Consider the following 16,243-nt stretch of genomic DNA (forward strand, 5'->3'; position numbering starts at 1 on the left):
TTAGTTAATGCTTTTATCATTTAATTATTACTGTAGTTATTACTATAATTCAAAATATTTTGAATTATCCATGTAATTATTGTCATAACTAATGCATAAACTCTATAGATACAAACGCTATCCTAGAGTTCAAGGATAAGCGAAACTCATACTCAAATTTAGAGTCTATTTTTACATATCCCACTTTGTTCGTTCTCAATTTATCTCTTCATTCTCAATTTATCACTGCCCATTTACCGTAACCATCAAGACCTTTTTTTGTAGCTCTTCCTCTCAAGGTGGCGTGATAGGAAAACTTTAGTGATTTCGTCGCCAAATATAAGCCAAACAACTCTTGATCTTGGATGCCAATAGAGGCGGCAAATTGGTTCTACAACCCATAATTTAAGCCATATTTAATGATGTGGATCATAAATGGGTTGTCTTAAGTTTTAATCGCAAGCTTAAGTGAGCAAAAATAAGTTAGTTAACAACTTAATAGGTCTTGGGTCATAAATGGGTTAATTATCTAATAAATTTAAGTGAGTCCTAGATAGAAAAATCACTTTTTTTAATTCTTTTAATTTTCTATTCTTCATTTTTTATTTTTTTTATTTTAAAAATTTTCCTCTTTTTAGGAAATCTAGCAAGGGTCACTAGGTGGTCATCAATCGCCTTCATCACCGGTTGCCGATCATCACTAGTTGCCATCGGTCGTCGATCATCACCGATCGCTAGTTGCCGACATAGAAGTAAAGAAGAAAAAAATGTAAAAAAAAAAAAATTAAATCAGAATTTTGTTTCAAATATTATAAAAAAATTGTCCACAATATTTTAGCAATATATTTTTTTCTTAAAAGTTTATACGAGACAAGTTTTTCTAAATTGGATTTAATATTTAAGTTTTTTAATAATATGGGTCAACTTAAGTATAGGTTGAGTTAGGTATTAGTAGTTAGAATTATGTTGAATGAAAATAGATCAAAAATGGATTAAATGGGTTAATATTGGTCACACCATTTTCGACCCAACTCATACCCAACACAATCCACCCATTTGACATGTCTAGATGCCAAAACATCTCATGCCTCAGCCATGTTCCTTCTAATTTCTAAACAATTTCCAATGACATATCCCAATACATTTCCACTTGCCAACTTTTTTGTGTTTAAGAACTAGTTTACTTTTAGCTAAACATCATTCAATTAGTTCTTTTGAATTGGTTTCTTGTAGATTCACATGTTGATGAAACATGGAAGAAAGTAAGGCGGGCCTTTTTTGTGAAATTTGATCTCGGGTTTATTGATCCTTTCATGATTCCTATAGTTTGGCACAAAATTCAACATGAGGTCAGTTTTGCACGAGTCCATAATATATGGGCATACCTTTGGAAGCTACGTACTTAATTTGCTTTCTTTCATTCCATTCATTCTAGAACTGTTGAATTTTTATTTGCTGATGTTTTGTAACAATCACTCTCTGAAAGATACTTTCCTCCAGAACATTTTTCCACGGTTCTGGTAGATAACACTGACCTCGCGGCATCGCTTTGTTTTTGTTAAAGAATTGTTACTCCTTTTCTCCCTTTCGAAATTTCGATCAAGTAAATTCAGCTTTTTTACCTGCATAAATGCAATTGAGGACCATTGATTAGCAAATACAAGTGGCATTATGAAATTCGAACGGTTGATTTGGAAAGCAACGGAAAAGAGGTGACAGGGTTATCCTAAAATTTTGCTACCTGGGGAGGCACTTCATGCAAATGCATGCAAATCGATGCACAAGCTTCCCTGCCAGACATAGGCAGGGGCATATGGGGTCCTATAGTCCTTGGTGAATGCACGGTGGACAACCCAACGGAAAATGATAACATGGCGTTGGAAAATCCATTAAATCCTAGGATCAATAACTGCTACAAAGAGCTTGAAAAAGGCAAGGAAACAAACCCAGTAGAAAGACGCGCAAAGTTCACTAGATAAGCCATACGATTTTGAAGCACACAACAGAAAATTCTAACGAGCAAATCGATAAATCAGTAATGATCCTGTCAACATCTCGCGGAATTCGGCTAGTTGCCCAAGATGCTCATCACCCTTCTCGCGATCGGGCTTTGGTTAATCCTAGTCATGATCCACCCCGCAAAGTTCAAATGTTCAATTTTCGGTCTGGTACAACTTTATTATGTCCCTATGGCCAATGAGTTTCTTTCAATCTTGGAAAATCAAATTTAAGCCATTCTCTTTAGCTACCTTAATTGTTTGGTAAGTTCCTCTATTTCTGCCGTCGTCGCCACCAACTTCTTCTCAATACTGTCGTCCTCTTCATCTAGTTTGACAGCCACGGGATCTCTCTTTTCTTCTGATTCCACCTCAAAAACAACATTTTTTTTTTTGGGTCGAAAGATAACTTATATTAGATTAGAAAGCAATACAAGCAGGTGCCCTAGCGTCCGAAGAGATAATATTTAGGAAAATAGATGGAGGGAAGAGAAGCCAGCTTGTAGGTGGGCCTTGATCCCTGTGGGCTTTAGCGGCCCAGTCAGCTGCTAGGTTTGCTTGACGCCGAACATGTTGAAGCGAGAGATTAGGGCATTGCTGAAGAAGATCGCTGAGAATCGCGAAGAGATGGTGTTCCGTCCATGGCGGTCGCTGTTTCTGCCGAACTATCTCCACCAACGTTAAACAATCAGATTCGATCACACAGTGCTAAAGATGAAGTCCCTGCTGGATCAGCCGTTGAAGAGCGGATATGAGGGCATAGATCTCGGCTTGGAAAGCCGAATGGGCAGGCACGGATCTGGTAAGCACATCGGTTAGAATACCTTTACTATCTTTGTAAATACAAGCGATTGATCCTTTCTCCGATTCCATGCGAAAAGCCCCATCAATATTACACTTTATATATCCCTCCGCAGGCGGTTTCCATCCCTAATCTACACTGACCAATTTGTTGTTGATCTTCTGTGGCGAGGGTTGTAAAACCTTGAAGATGTTGCTTTGGGTAAGGGCATCATTGACGACTTGGAGAGGATCTAGTGGGATCTGACGAAAAACGGAATTATTTCGTTGCCGCCAGATCTCCCACAAAACATGAGCGATCACTTCAAACTCTAGAGACACTTGTGGGATGGAAGCTCTATTGACAATCCAGGCATTGAAACGGCTAACTGAGGTAGGTGATATGTGTACTCTAATTTCTTCATGACTCCAAATGTCTTTAGTCCAAGGGCAGAAGAAGAACAGATGCTCAATCGATTCTGGAACATTATTATTGCATAGAGAACAGTAGGGATGTGGGATGATATGGCGTTGATAGAGATTTTCTTTTGTAGCAATTGCATTTTTGCAAGCTAACCAGAGAAATACCCGAAGCTTTGGAGCAGTACGCATATGCCAGATTTTCCTCCATAACAGGGTTGGGTTAGTATAAGAAGATGATGCTTGATGTATTGGGGTTTGATGTGGTAAAGAGAGATAATGATAACAACTTTTCACCGTGTAGGTGCCGAAAGGTGTTGCTGTCCAAACGAGTTGATCATGTAGGAGTGAAGGATTGAGAGGAGTATTTAGAATTGCTGCCGACACGGACATCAAAGAAGGCGGTAACAAGAGACGACTTCCATTCGAGTGCTGTAAATCAATGAGATCGGCGACTAGTACAGGGTTCTCCCTCCTGCGGTAAGCCTCCTATCGGACCTATTGGTAACCAATTATCTTCTCTGATGCGTATCTGTGATCCATCCCCGACTAACCAACGTAGTTTAGGAGTAATTGCTTCACGACTTTTCAATAAACTCGGCCACCCCCAAGAAGGACGATATCCTGGGGGAGCAGTTTGAAAGGAGGAAGATCTAAAATATAATCCCTTAAAGAGCTGACTCCAGATAGCATGAGGTTGCTGAAAAAGACGCCAAGCTTGCTTTCCAAGCATAGCTTTGTTGAAATTAATTAAATCTCTGAATCCCATCCCCCCTGAAACTTTTGATTACTTTAATTCTGACCAATTTTTCCAGTGAATTCAAGTTTGACTGTTATGTTTACTCCACCAGAATGCTGATATCTTCCTTTCTATCAATCTGCAGAGAGACAGTGGAAGCTTGAAGATAGACATGGCGTACTGAGGTAAAGCCTGAATTACTGATTTCAGTAAGATTTCCTTGCCACTTTTCGATAAAAATTGTTCCTGCCAACCTGCTAACTTAGCATTTACTCTTGCCAGGATTCGGGAGAACATCTCCCTTTTTGAACGGCCCCAATCCGAGGGAATGCCCAGGTACTTACCATACTTACTGATAATAGGGACTCTGAGTTCTTGTGCTAGATTATGTTGTAAAGGAAGAGGACAATGTTTGCTAAAGAACACACCTGATTTGTTTCGATTAATGAGCTGGCCTGTAGCGAAACAGTATTGGTTTAGGAGATTGGCAAGGTTGTGGCATTCAGAAAGTGTGGCTCTGAGGAAAAATACTGAATCATCAGCAAAAAAATAGGTGAGATAACTTAGGACAATCTCTATTAAATTGATCCCCTATATATGACCCATGGCCACAACTTGAGTAAGAGTAGTGGACAGGGCATTGGCAAGTAAAATGAAGAGATATGGAAATAGGGGATCACCTTGGCGCAGCCCTCTAGTAGGCTTAAAGTAAGGGAGTTGTTCACCATTAAAACGAATACTGAAAGAGACTGTAGTAACGCAAGCCATTACCCGAGTAACCCAACTGTCATTAAAGCCCAAATGCTTCAAATATGCTTCCAAGAAGTCCCATTCAACCCTATCGTAGGCCTTCTGTATGTCTGTTTTGAGAATAAGGTTGAAGCATTTCTTGCATGCTCGCACTTTAAATTGATGCATGACTTCTTGAACCACCATGATATTGTCCTGTATCTGTCTGTCACTAATAAAAGCAGCTTGTTCTTTTGAAATCAAAGTAGAGAGCCAAGGTTTAAGTCTCATTGGCCATAATTTTGAAATAATCTTATAAGCGAAGTTGCAAAGACTTATGGGTCGATACTGATCAATACTTTCTGGATGCTGAACTTTAGGGACTAGGGCAATGATTGTTCTGTTTAGTCTAGGAGGCATACAACCTATTGTAAAGAACTCTTGAACTGTTTGAATAATGGTTGTTTTGATAACATTCCAGTGATGCTGATAGAAGAGGCCATGAAGACCATCAGGTCCACGAGCCTTCGAAGCTCCCAACTGGAAGGTAGCCTGGTAAATCTCCTCCTCTGTTACCCTACTCATCAAGTGGTTATTCATTTCAGGTGTTACCATTACTAGACATTGCTCTAAGAAAGGACGAAAATCCCAGTAGCCCACAAATTGGTATAGCTGAGAGAAGAATCCCTGTGTTAGATCTTTGAGGTGTTCTGGTTCTCTGATCCATTGCTGGTGAGTATCCACGAGCATAGTAATTCTATTACGTTGTCTTCTTTGCATAGTGTAGGCATGAAAAAATTTTGAATTATGATCACCCCATTACAACCATTGAATGCGAGAACGCATAGCCCATAATTGTTCGTCTTGAGTCCATAGTTTGTGAATTTCACATCTAATAGCAGTGGCTTACTCCTTATCCCCCGCCTGAAAATATGTTCTATTTATAATTTTCTGCAGTTGAGATTGCAATTGAGAGATTCGTTGATGACAATTGCTAAAACGTGCTCTGCTCCAGCTTGTTAATCGAGTAGCAACTGCCTGTAATTTGGAAATCAATGAGGTACTACTTTTTTCCCATGCCTGTTTGACCATTTCATGACACTCCTTATCTTGATTCCAAAAAGCTTCATATTGAAAAGTCTTTGCACGCTTGACAGATGGTGGACGAGCTTGCAGCAATATTGGACAATATTCCGAACCAACAGGTGGTAGGGCAAATACTTCTGCAGAAGGGTAAGACATCAGCCATTCCGGTGAACAAAACACATGATCGAGCTTCTCCTTTACCAGAGCATCCCCTTCTCGATTATTTGACCAGGTAAATTCGCATCCTTTACTTTGAAGTTCTAGTAAGGCACAATCATTGATTACACTCCGAAAGGATGTCATGCGCGAAGTGATTGCAGGTCTCTTGCCCATTTTCTCCCAGGGAGAAAGGAAGTCATTGAAATCACCTATACACAACCAAGGTAAATGATTTGCAGCATGGATGACTCTTATTGTATCCCAAAATTCCTGACGGAGCTGATAAGTTGGAGGTGCGTGCAGGCAAGTGATATGCATCGAGGCTGCTGTCCTAGGATCAAGGGCTATGAAATCAACAAACTGAGCATCCGAATGTACAAGAGTAACTTCAAAATTATCATTCCAAAACAAAGCAAGACCACCCTTAAAGCCAACTGGGTCCTTCACAAAAGAGTGAGTAAATTTAAATTTACGCTGTAACATATTCACAAGAGGTTGAGCATTCTTTGTTTCCATTAAAAACACGATATCAGGCTTGTCACAGGCTAACATTGCCTTTAAAGCTTGAATTGTCAAGGGATTGCCCAACCCCTGACAATTCCAACTTAGGAGTTTCATTGGGAACACGGTGGCTGTTGAGGGCTAGCCGCCAAAGCCCAAGGAGCAGGAATATCTGCCTCCAACACCGGTGTATCCAGAAGGAGGGACTCATCAAAAGCTGTAGAGGAAGGAAGCTTAATGTCATAGGGTGAATATATTTTCGTTTTCTTACTGGAACCCCCAAGTGGCATTGGGCGAGGAAGCTTAGATTTCTTCTGTTGAAGTTTATCCACCGGAAGGGCCTAAGTGCTTTTCATCTTTGCTGCTGCAAGTACTAAATCAGTAGTGATAGCAGTTGGAGTGACAGGATTCAAATGCTTGGAAGTCCCTTTGGGTATAACAGGGATCGAAGCAGCAACCTCTGTTGCAAGAATAGGAGGGAGAGCTGGGAGGGCTGGCTGCATTGGAGGTGGAGTTTCAGGTACTGTCTCTTCCATTTGCTCGATAGGTACTATAGGGTGATAAAAAGCATCCCAATAAGGGCTAAATTGTTTAATCTCTGCTCTAAGCCGGGTCCATAGACCATCATATCACGGCCATCAAATTGTGCTTCATCATAAGGGTACTCTGGACATGAAGCTGCATAATGACCAAGCCTTCCACAGGAATAACAGTAATGGGACAGTCTCTCATACCTAAAATCAAGCCATAGGGTTTTGCCTTCAATACTGATAAGTTTTCCTGTCTTTAAAGGGTCTTTCAGATCTAATTCTATCCGAATTCTTGCAGAGGTGTCATTTTTCACTTCCAGAACTTTACCTATCTGGTGCACAACTTTGCGCAGGATGGGAGGAGAAGTCCACTCCAAAGGTAAGCCGATAACATGCACCCAAAACAGACATTTACCAAAATCATAGCATTGTAAGGGAGTAGTAGGTTGCCATGGTCGTAGGTTAACCAATTGACCTGAAAATAACCAAGGGCTACCATCCAAAATGCGTCGTTTTTCCACTTCAGTTCTAAATTTAATTATATACAGCCCAGTATCTACCGGAGAAATCTCTACATGATCCACTCGCCAAGCTTTCTTCATCGCAACATGAAAGGCAAATAAATTTACAGTAGGATTTGTAAAAATATTACCCACCAGTATAAGGCGACAATCCTTCAGTTTGTCCGACGCAGGGATATCATCCTAAACCTCCAACTCCCGTTACGAGCATAAACGGCCCCGGGCGATGACATAGGGAAGCAATTCTCGAGGTATTGTCACTTTCATCCATTAATAAGTGACAATAGTTCACTAGTATGGATAATTAGAAAGAGCAGATGACTGAAAATGAGATTTGCAGGGGTTGCATGTTACAGATCGCCAACATGTAGACCAGGAATTGCTGGTTATTGAGGAAGATGGAAGAACAGCGGAACCGGTGAAAGGGTTAGGAGGAGAAAGAAGAAGGTGATGGTTGGAGGGGATGAAAGAAATTGCGCATGCGGAAGAATCAACGAGTAGGAGAAGCGGTTAGGGTAGAATGGGCGAGGAACAACGGTGGTTCAAATGAAACTCAAAGTTCAGAAGAGCAGCTGGGTAGAACGAAGACATTGCTAAAGACTCGAGCATCACGCGAGAAGAAACTCTAACATAAACGAGAGAAAATGAAACGTCTCAATTAGCGGTGACAAGATGCCTTCCATCGGGACGAGATTTCCTTACCTCAAAAACAACATAGAATCGTTAGAAATTGCAAGATAAGTCATCTCGACACGATGTTCCATAAGTTATTGCAAAAACCAGCAACCTCACATTTTAGGACAGATCGACATGTGCATTTTAGGCGATGGTCAAGAAAATCGTGCTTTAGGTTCCGATCCTTTTGTTTTGTCAAATATCAAAATTGATCGGACACGAAAATTGCACATTCAACGTAAGCTATCAAATCACACTAGTTTTTGAACAATTTTCATTGAGTATCTAAGCTATATCAGTGAAAGACATGTGACACCTTGATTTAAGGGAAGTACTGCATCGAACATAATTTGAAAAGTCAAGGTATGCAATTGAATTAGAGAAATTTTAGGTACTCTTTCGAAATAAAAAAGAGGGTATGTTGATTAAATAGAAAAAGTTAGGGTTGAATGTAGTTTCAATGTAGAAATTGGAATCCAATAAGGAAACTTGTTTGGTTTCAAATTTCAAGTTATGCACACTAAATTCTAAGTTCTAAAAAAACTAACATGTAACCTATGAAGTACGGACACGTTGCATGTGCTTCCGTGTCATGTCCGACACGTGTCGGAGCATGTCGGGCATGTTAATATGCTCGAACATGGTCGGACACGTAGTCAACGCGTGTCTGATTTTCCGACACTTGGCCAATGTTTCTTGACACATTTCAACACGCGTGTCCAAAAGACGATGGAGGGTGGAGGCAAGGGAGGGTGAGGGAGTAGAGACAAGGCCACAAGCAATAGCGAGAGACGGCTAGAGAAAGAGCCGAAGAGAGAGAAAGCAAACTCTCGCTGGCAAGATGAAGCCGTACCACCGCAACAACAAGAGACACTATTGCGATGGAAAAACTGAAGCGAGGGCCGCCACTGATGAGGAGGATCGGATGAGGAGGAGGAGGAGGAGGGAGGGAAGGGGGTCGTGTGGAGAGGCAGGTGGTCATGCGACAAGGAGGAGGAGGAGAAGGATCGAGAGGAAGAGGAGAGGAAGGGGAGGGGGTCGTGCAGCCAGCGGTGAGAAGGAGGAGGAAAAGGAGGATGGCTAGGGTTTTGATAAGGAAACTAAAAAGTAATATAAAAAAAATTTTAAAAAAAAGGGAACTGATGGCATGATTTTTGAGTTTGGGGGGTGGGGAAGTGGCAGCCTGTCTATCAGGTGGTGGGGAGGGAAAAAAAGGTAAAATAAATTTGGGGTGGAGGGAAATGGACGAGGGAAATAAGGGGGTGGACCCATGGGAATTTATGTTTTTAATCAAAAAACTAAATAAATAAGATTAAAAAATAATTTCAAAAATAAAAGTATTGAATTTTGAATAATGATAAATTTTGGTCATTGTAGAAAATCATGAATTTATTTAAATAAATTGATTCTAATTTCTTATTAGTTATTAATTTCATCAATAACTTTTGTTAAAGTTAAAAACATATTTTGCATTAACTATGAATATATCTTTCGAATTTCTAATAAATTGATTTATTAATATTATTAGTGTAAATTTATTATAGGCTCTCTTTTTTAATTAATTAATTATTTATTAATTTAAATTAAATTAATTAAAAATAAAAATATTCATTTAATACATAACGTGTCCGTAACGTGTCGGAATTCTTTATTTTTTAGAAATGACGTGTCGTGTCGTGTCATGTCGGATGTCCGTATCGCGTCTCGGTGCTACTTAGCCTGTAACCTAGAATTTATGATCAATTTTGTATTTTTCTTTATCTATATATTCATGAGATCCTATGGTATTCTATAATATTCGATAATTAATTTATTTTATGATTAAAATTTTTATTTTATTAATTTTTTATATTTTTTGTGTATATAAATATTAATTATGGTCAATGAATTATTACAGCAAGTGGCGATTATTAAAAATAATGATTTTTATAATTATTTAATTAATAATAAAAGTGAACTCTCATAAAACCTAGGTCCAACTCTAGAATTTGTATCACGGTAGATTCTCGGTTCCAAAAACGGATAGATTCAAGTAAAATCTGTATGAATCCGGAACTGCTTTCCCTGAAAAAGCAAAGGGGGACAATTTTTTGGAAGCACGCCATTAATGGGAAAAAGAATGACAACGTCTTGCATCAACCCTCGCCCGCCATCTTCTCCGTTCTTCATCCGAGCAACCATCCTCGTCCCACCACCGACCAGGTTTGTCCATGGAGACTAGATCTGTTCTATTTGCTTCAATTCAATTTCGTCAAGGTCGCTCCGAATTGTCGAGGGTTTTCAACGGAGGCGAGCCATTTGGTTCGGCCTGCTGATTCGCGTACCTGTAGATTCTGGTTCGGTTTCTGGAGAAAACTGCTTGCGGGGTGTGATTCTTTACTCGGTTACTGACGAGAAATGGAGGGTATTGGCTGGAATTTGAAAGCTCTCCCTTTCGTCCAAAGCGGGAGATGAGCTACGATGACCTAGAAAATGGGGGGAAAAGAAGAAGATATAGGAAGATCAGATGATGAATTGGGTTGGTCTAGTGATGTGGGTAGAATTTGCAGGATGTGGGTTTAGTTGGTAGCTGTTTGATGGAAAGTATGCAGCGGAGTAGGGCTAGTAGATGGTTTGGTTGAGCTCGGATCGATGCATGTTTGGCTCAGTGCACGAAGAAACACAAACTGAAGGATTAAGTTCCGCTAATTTAGTTTCACCTGACTACTGAGGATGGAAAGGAAGGAAACTAGAAAGTCACTTGTTGATTCTTTTTTTTTTTTTTTTTTTTTTTTGGGTCTTTGGTCAGAAGTCACTTGCTGAATCAAAAGTTAGCGTCTTGCTTGAAAGGAAAAACTGCAAGTCTGCTCTACGCTCTGCTAATTCTGTTTTCTAAATGACCCATATGGTTGACTTGAATTGCTTTAGTCATGGTGGCCATGGTAATAGAGAGAATGCAAAGGTTATTGGATTCGAGGTGTAAATATGCTTAAAGCAGCAGCAGGTGACTTTTTAAATCTACAGTTGAATCCCTGGCCTCTCTAAGAAGTGGCCTATTGTTGCTTGCTTGGGTTTGCATGGATTTAACTGGCTCAAGATTGTGCTAAGAATTTGTTTTTATTTTTATCTTATTTGCCTTCGGCCTGTTTCTATTTACAGAGTACAATTTAGGGAGGGAAAATGTGCTACTGAAGTACCTTGTTAAAATGAATCGTTTGCTAAGTGCTCTCACCTGATTAGTATGCATAGCTATGCTCTGACTCATATCTTTTTGAGAAACGTGAGTTCTAAACTAGATATTAAATAAAAATTCAACCATCTAATTTTTCAATGTCTTTACTCTGTAAGATATACACATGTTTGGACATGTCAGTTGAGTTTACTTGTAGATAAGTTGGAGCAGGTCTCGCTATAATTATCTGCATTTAAAAGTTCTACCATCAATTGAGAGCTTAATTTGTTCTAGAATTCAATTTTTGTACACGTATTTTCTTGTGTCACTCCACAAAACCAGTAAAAAGATTGTCCTGCTTTTTCTATAGCTTTGGTGATTTATGTTGGGGCACTTTCTTGTTGTCGCCACTAGACTGGTACAAACCCTCTCGTCCAAACTAGCTATTCTCAAACCAATCATACGATTTCTGCTATTATTGCCTATGCTAATCTCTTTCGAAGTGATAGAGGTAATTTCTTGATGGTTACATAGCTGACAGTAGGAAAAGCTTTAAAGCCGCTATCCCTGACCTTAAAAAGGAATAGAGTCAAGCCTTTACTAATCTGTTCTCATCATCAATTCTCCAAACGTTGTCCCTATAAGAATAACCTAGTGAAAATGGCACCTAATTCCAGTGACAGTTACATTTATAATTACGTCTAGGGTGGAGACTTGCACATGTTTTTCTGGCCGGGCTTTGATCTTCTGAATTAATTCTTCCTTGTTCGGTCTCTAGAAATGGAAATAAAGAGTTTTTTATTCCTGTTGATAATGAATTTCTATTAAATGGTCTAGTCGGGGGAACCGGTGAACCATGTGAGCTGCTTAGGTTGGTACCTTCTTCTTTTTTACAAAGGGCGCCCAAGATGCTCACTTGCCTGGACAATTATAATAGCTTGGATCCTGCCCAACTATAGTTATCTGTATTAAGAGCTTTCACTATTTGGATCCAGAATGTTTAGTGGACTCTTTATACTTGAACTTCTATGCTTGGGCCTCGATCGGTAAACTATAGTTATGCAATGCAACATTTACTTGCCTTCTCCAAAGAAGGTGTTTTAATGCCAAGCCTCCTGAGGACCATCAGGGAAGATTCTGTTTTGCAGCCTCTTGCTTGTTTCCATTCTCCAAATTACTCTGTCAAGCTGCTGTAGTCATAGAAAGCTTGACCTAAATTACTTGCTCGTTAACTTTGGCTTAAAAGTTAAATGAACTAATTTCTAGCAGGTTGAGAATAAGCTCCTTTCTAGCAGGTTGAAGACAAATATGTTGAATTGTTTATTCCAAATCTGTTTCTTATGTTGGAGTTTTCTCTGTTTATTCATCATGACCTTCTGGTGATGAAGACAGTAACTTAGAGAGAATATTCAGTAATGATGGCTGTTCAGTAACCACTTAGTCCATTTGTCAAGCCCTAATAGGCTCCTAAACCAGACCTGTTAAAACTGACATGGCCTCCATCAATGGGCTTCCCATCTCTGGACATGGATAGACATCTATTTGTCATTCATCTTAATCAGGTGTTTTTTTTTTATATAATTTACTACTTCTTTTAAGTGCATTTATCTTCAATCCTTGGTTAGCTTTAAATTTGTCTTCATTGTTTTCTTGGTTAATTGACACTGCACATTCCCTTGAATTACAGTGCATTTTGACATATATTCAGTTGGCTGAGCATCCTCAAGACTTTGCCTATTGGTATGCTATCAACCATCTTTGAGTAGATATCGGACATGCTTTGTGAAGTGGAATTGGACAGGTATGTCTATCCTGGTAAGCCAGACAGAAATGGATTGATTTCTCGAAGGTCAATAGTAACGTGCCTCTTGAAGTACTTATTACTTGAAAAGGCGAGCAAGGATCATGGCTACTTTCTGGCCATAACATCCATTAAAAGCATCAGTTTACACGCAGTCAGGGGGTTTCCGTATCCGTGGTTCCGCGTGATATTCAAATGCCGCAGTTTCATGCCTTTCCAGGGAGAAATCTTGCAGGGGGTTGTGGAGCAGGTATTCAGGTCAGGAAGGGGTTTGCTCCTCAGGAGTGGACCTTTAAAATTGGCGTTTCTATCAGTGATTAAAATGCCGGGGTACAGCTTCGTTCCTGGAGAAAATCCTTCGTTTCTTCATGACAAGCTCGGGAAAATAGAAGCAGGTGTCGTGGTTCGTTTTACAGTGCTCAGTGTTAGATGGATGGGGAGAAGGTGGGGCGCAAGAAATGAGTTTGCCGTCCTTGCTAGCATAGATGGAGAGTCTTTGGGGCCTCTTCCACTGGTTCAACCCGACGACATCGAATTGTAAATAGTTTTAGAAATAGGATTGGTATTTGTGACCTCTGTCGAAATCTTGGTATGGAAAAAGTAGAATGGTGATTTATATCCTTTCTTTACGCTTCAGAGATCAGACCTTTTAGTAGGATTGTACTGTTTGAGGCTTGTCATGGCATATCATCAGGTCAAGAATGATTAGCAGGTACCCGCTTTAACAATCTCTACCAGATTTGCTAAAGGCAGGCCTTGGTGTTTAATTGTGCTGGCGTTTAAGAACAGAGGAATGGATGGATGTCGGAATTTTCTTACAGGACAAATTTCAGCACTCATATTTCTTTTAGTTTGCAAATTGGAAGTGCTATTTGAAATTGTTGAAATAGTTGTAGGGCCAGGAAATCCTCTAGGCCCTTGTAGATTTCTAAGGTTTAAACTTTCAATGAAATTGAAACAATTCCCTTAACATTAAAACTCCGTTTGTTTTGCTTACACTGAATAATTTAGAAAACATTCTTCCAAAAATAGTCATGTGAGCGAAAAATATATTCATCGTTCACAAAAACAATAAGACATAAATTATTATTAATAAAGGTTAATACCTTGAAAAACCTCAAACTAATACACTTGTGACAAATTTATCCCAAACTATTTTTTTTACTATGAAAAATCCTAAACTAGCATACCTATGACAAATTTACCTCAATTGACCATAAAAAATCCTAAACTTGTACATTTATGACAAATTTACCCTAAACTAATTTATTCGATCGTAAAAATCTCAAACGATAAATTTATGACAAATATACCCTCCGCTAAATTGAATTAATACCACAAAAAAATCAAAAAAAAATTGTAAATTGTGACAAACGGAGTGTAAATTTGTCACAAGTGATATATCAGTCAACTGTCACATGTCATTTAACTTAATAATTTAACTATAATATTTAACAAAAATTAACGAGGGTAAATTTATCACAAGTGTACCGGTTTGGGGTAAATTTACCAAAGGTATACAAGTTTGGGATTTTTGATAGTCAAAAAAATAGTTAGGGTAAATTTATCTCGGGTGTATCGGTTTGGGGTTTTTCGGGATATTAACCTTATGATAATATTTTTATTAATTAATTATTTCAAGTTATTTTCGCAAAACAAACAAATTAAAGTGGTAAATGTTTGTCGTCAGACTTTCAACCTTTATGCAAAACTTCTATGAATTTTTTTTTGTTACATCTGTTGACCATTTGATATTTATTCCATTAGCATGTGCAATGTGCATAACTTTTAAGGGGTAAAATTGTTTTTTCATCTTATTTTCTAATGAAATCTCTCTTTTACTCTTAGTTGCTATAAAAATAAGAAAACAAAATATGTTTATAGAAAAAGAGATAAACAACAAAGTAAAATATCAATAATTTATAAAAGCATAATTATAAGTAATAGGATTAAGTAATTATAAAAATTTGATAGATATGGCCACTTAAATATAACTAAGTACAAATTATATACATATATATATATATATGTGTGTGTGTGTGTGTGTGTATAAATATTCATAACTAAGTAAGATATTTTAATAAAAAGATTTAAAAATTAAGGTAAAAGGGAATTTCGGGCGTTTTAAGGTAGTTTCGCATTACAAGATCATTCCTTTTCTCCTTGTTCCGCTTTACCGTCTTGTGGTTGTTCTTGGGCAAGATTACTTTCTTCCCGGGGCGACTGCTTCCGCTTCTGCATGCCCTTTTTCTATTCTTCTGTTCTGCCACCTTTCGTCGTCAATGGCCTTTTTTTTTTTTTTTTTCTTTAAACCGGTAATGGCTTAGTTTTGCGACGGTTCAGTAGGGGGCGAGCACGGGCCCGGTCCAACCTGGTAACCTAACAGACAGGGTTGGTTTCCGGTTCCTCTAACACCCCTCCTGTTCACTTGGCGCATTTGTTGATGAGCTCCATTAGGAAGAGTTCGTTCTTTAATAGGGATTGAAATGCTTCTAATATGATGATGGGTTTTGGTGGGATTTCGGTTCTATTTGAGTTGCTGGCTCGTTGAGAAATGAGTGGATGATACTTCATTCTTATAGGCTGCTTCGCTTGGGATATGTCCATTTTGAGAGCAATTGCTTGTAATGATATGAACTCAGGTACCAAGGTAAGCTAGGCAGGGAAACCCTTGTCCTGCCTGCGGCAAAATGAGTTTGGCGAGAGAGGCTCTTAGTGTACTCCTTTTGGGGTTTGGTCCGTGCAAATTTGGACTTGGGAGTTGGCACTTTTCTTTTGGGAGTTGTATGGATGTAGTAAATCATAGATATATTCCTTTTAAGTTTTCATTCATCGGGCGAATATAAAAGTAAGTCTGTACTAAAAGCTTGCTATTTCTCTGGGATTACAATTATGGGGAAGTACAAATAATGTGACTTAACCCGCCCTAGCAACAAGAAAGTGTCACCAATTGGGCCAATCCTCCATCTTGGTGGCGAGTTTCACATTGATCAGTTTTTTTCTATAGCTTAAGTGATTTCTCTCAGTAGTGTGGCTTTGCTTGTTCTAAGTCTTGCCTATTCTGAGTTCAATATTTCTTTTTCCTTTCTACTTATTCCCTTTCTAAGCCAGCAATGTTTTTTTTTTTCCTTTTGAAATTTATGCTTTTCAGTCATTCACATTATCAGGTGTGCTT

The 16,243-nt window shown here is 38.8% G+C and overlaps 1 protein-coding gene across 1 annotated transcript; it reads left to right on the forward strand.

Annotated features, from left to right (window-relative positions):
* Window positions 1–10,119: 10,119 nt before the first annotated feature.
* LOC104414578 (DNA-directed RNA polymerase subunit 7-like protein) lies at window positions 10,120–13,854 on the forward strand. The gene is made up of 2 exons (XM_010025730.2): window positions 10,120–10,318; window positions 12,955–13,854. The coding sequence occupies exon 2, from the start codon at window positions 13,043–13,045 to the stop codon at window positions 13,607–13,609; it is 567 nt and encodes a 188-aa protein (XP_010024032.1). The 5' UTR covers window positions 10,120–10,318; window positions 12,955–13,042; the 3' UTR covers window positions 13,610–13,854.
* The last annotated feature ends 2,389 nt before the right edge of the window (window positions 13,855–16,243 follow it).

This window comes from Eucalyptus grandis, chromosome 8 (genome assembly GCF_016545825.1).
Source record: "Eucalyptus grandis isolate ANBG69807.140 chromosome 8, ASM1654582v1, whole genome shotgun sequence".
Classification (NCBI taxonomy): Eukaryota; Viridiplantae; Streptophyta; class Magnoliopsida; order Myrtales; family Myrtaceae; genus Eucalyptus; species Eucalyptus grandis.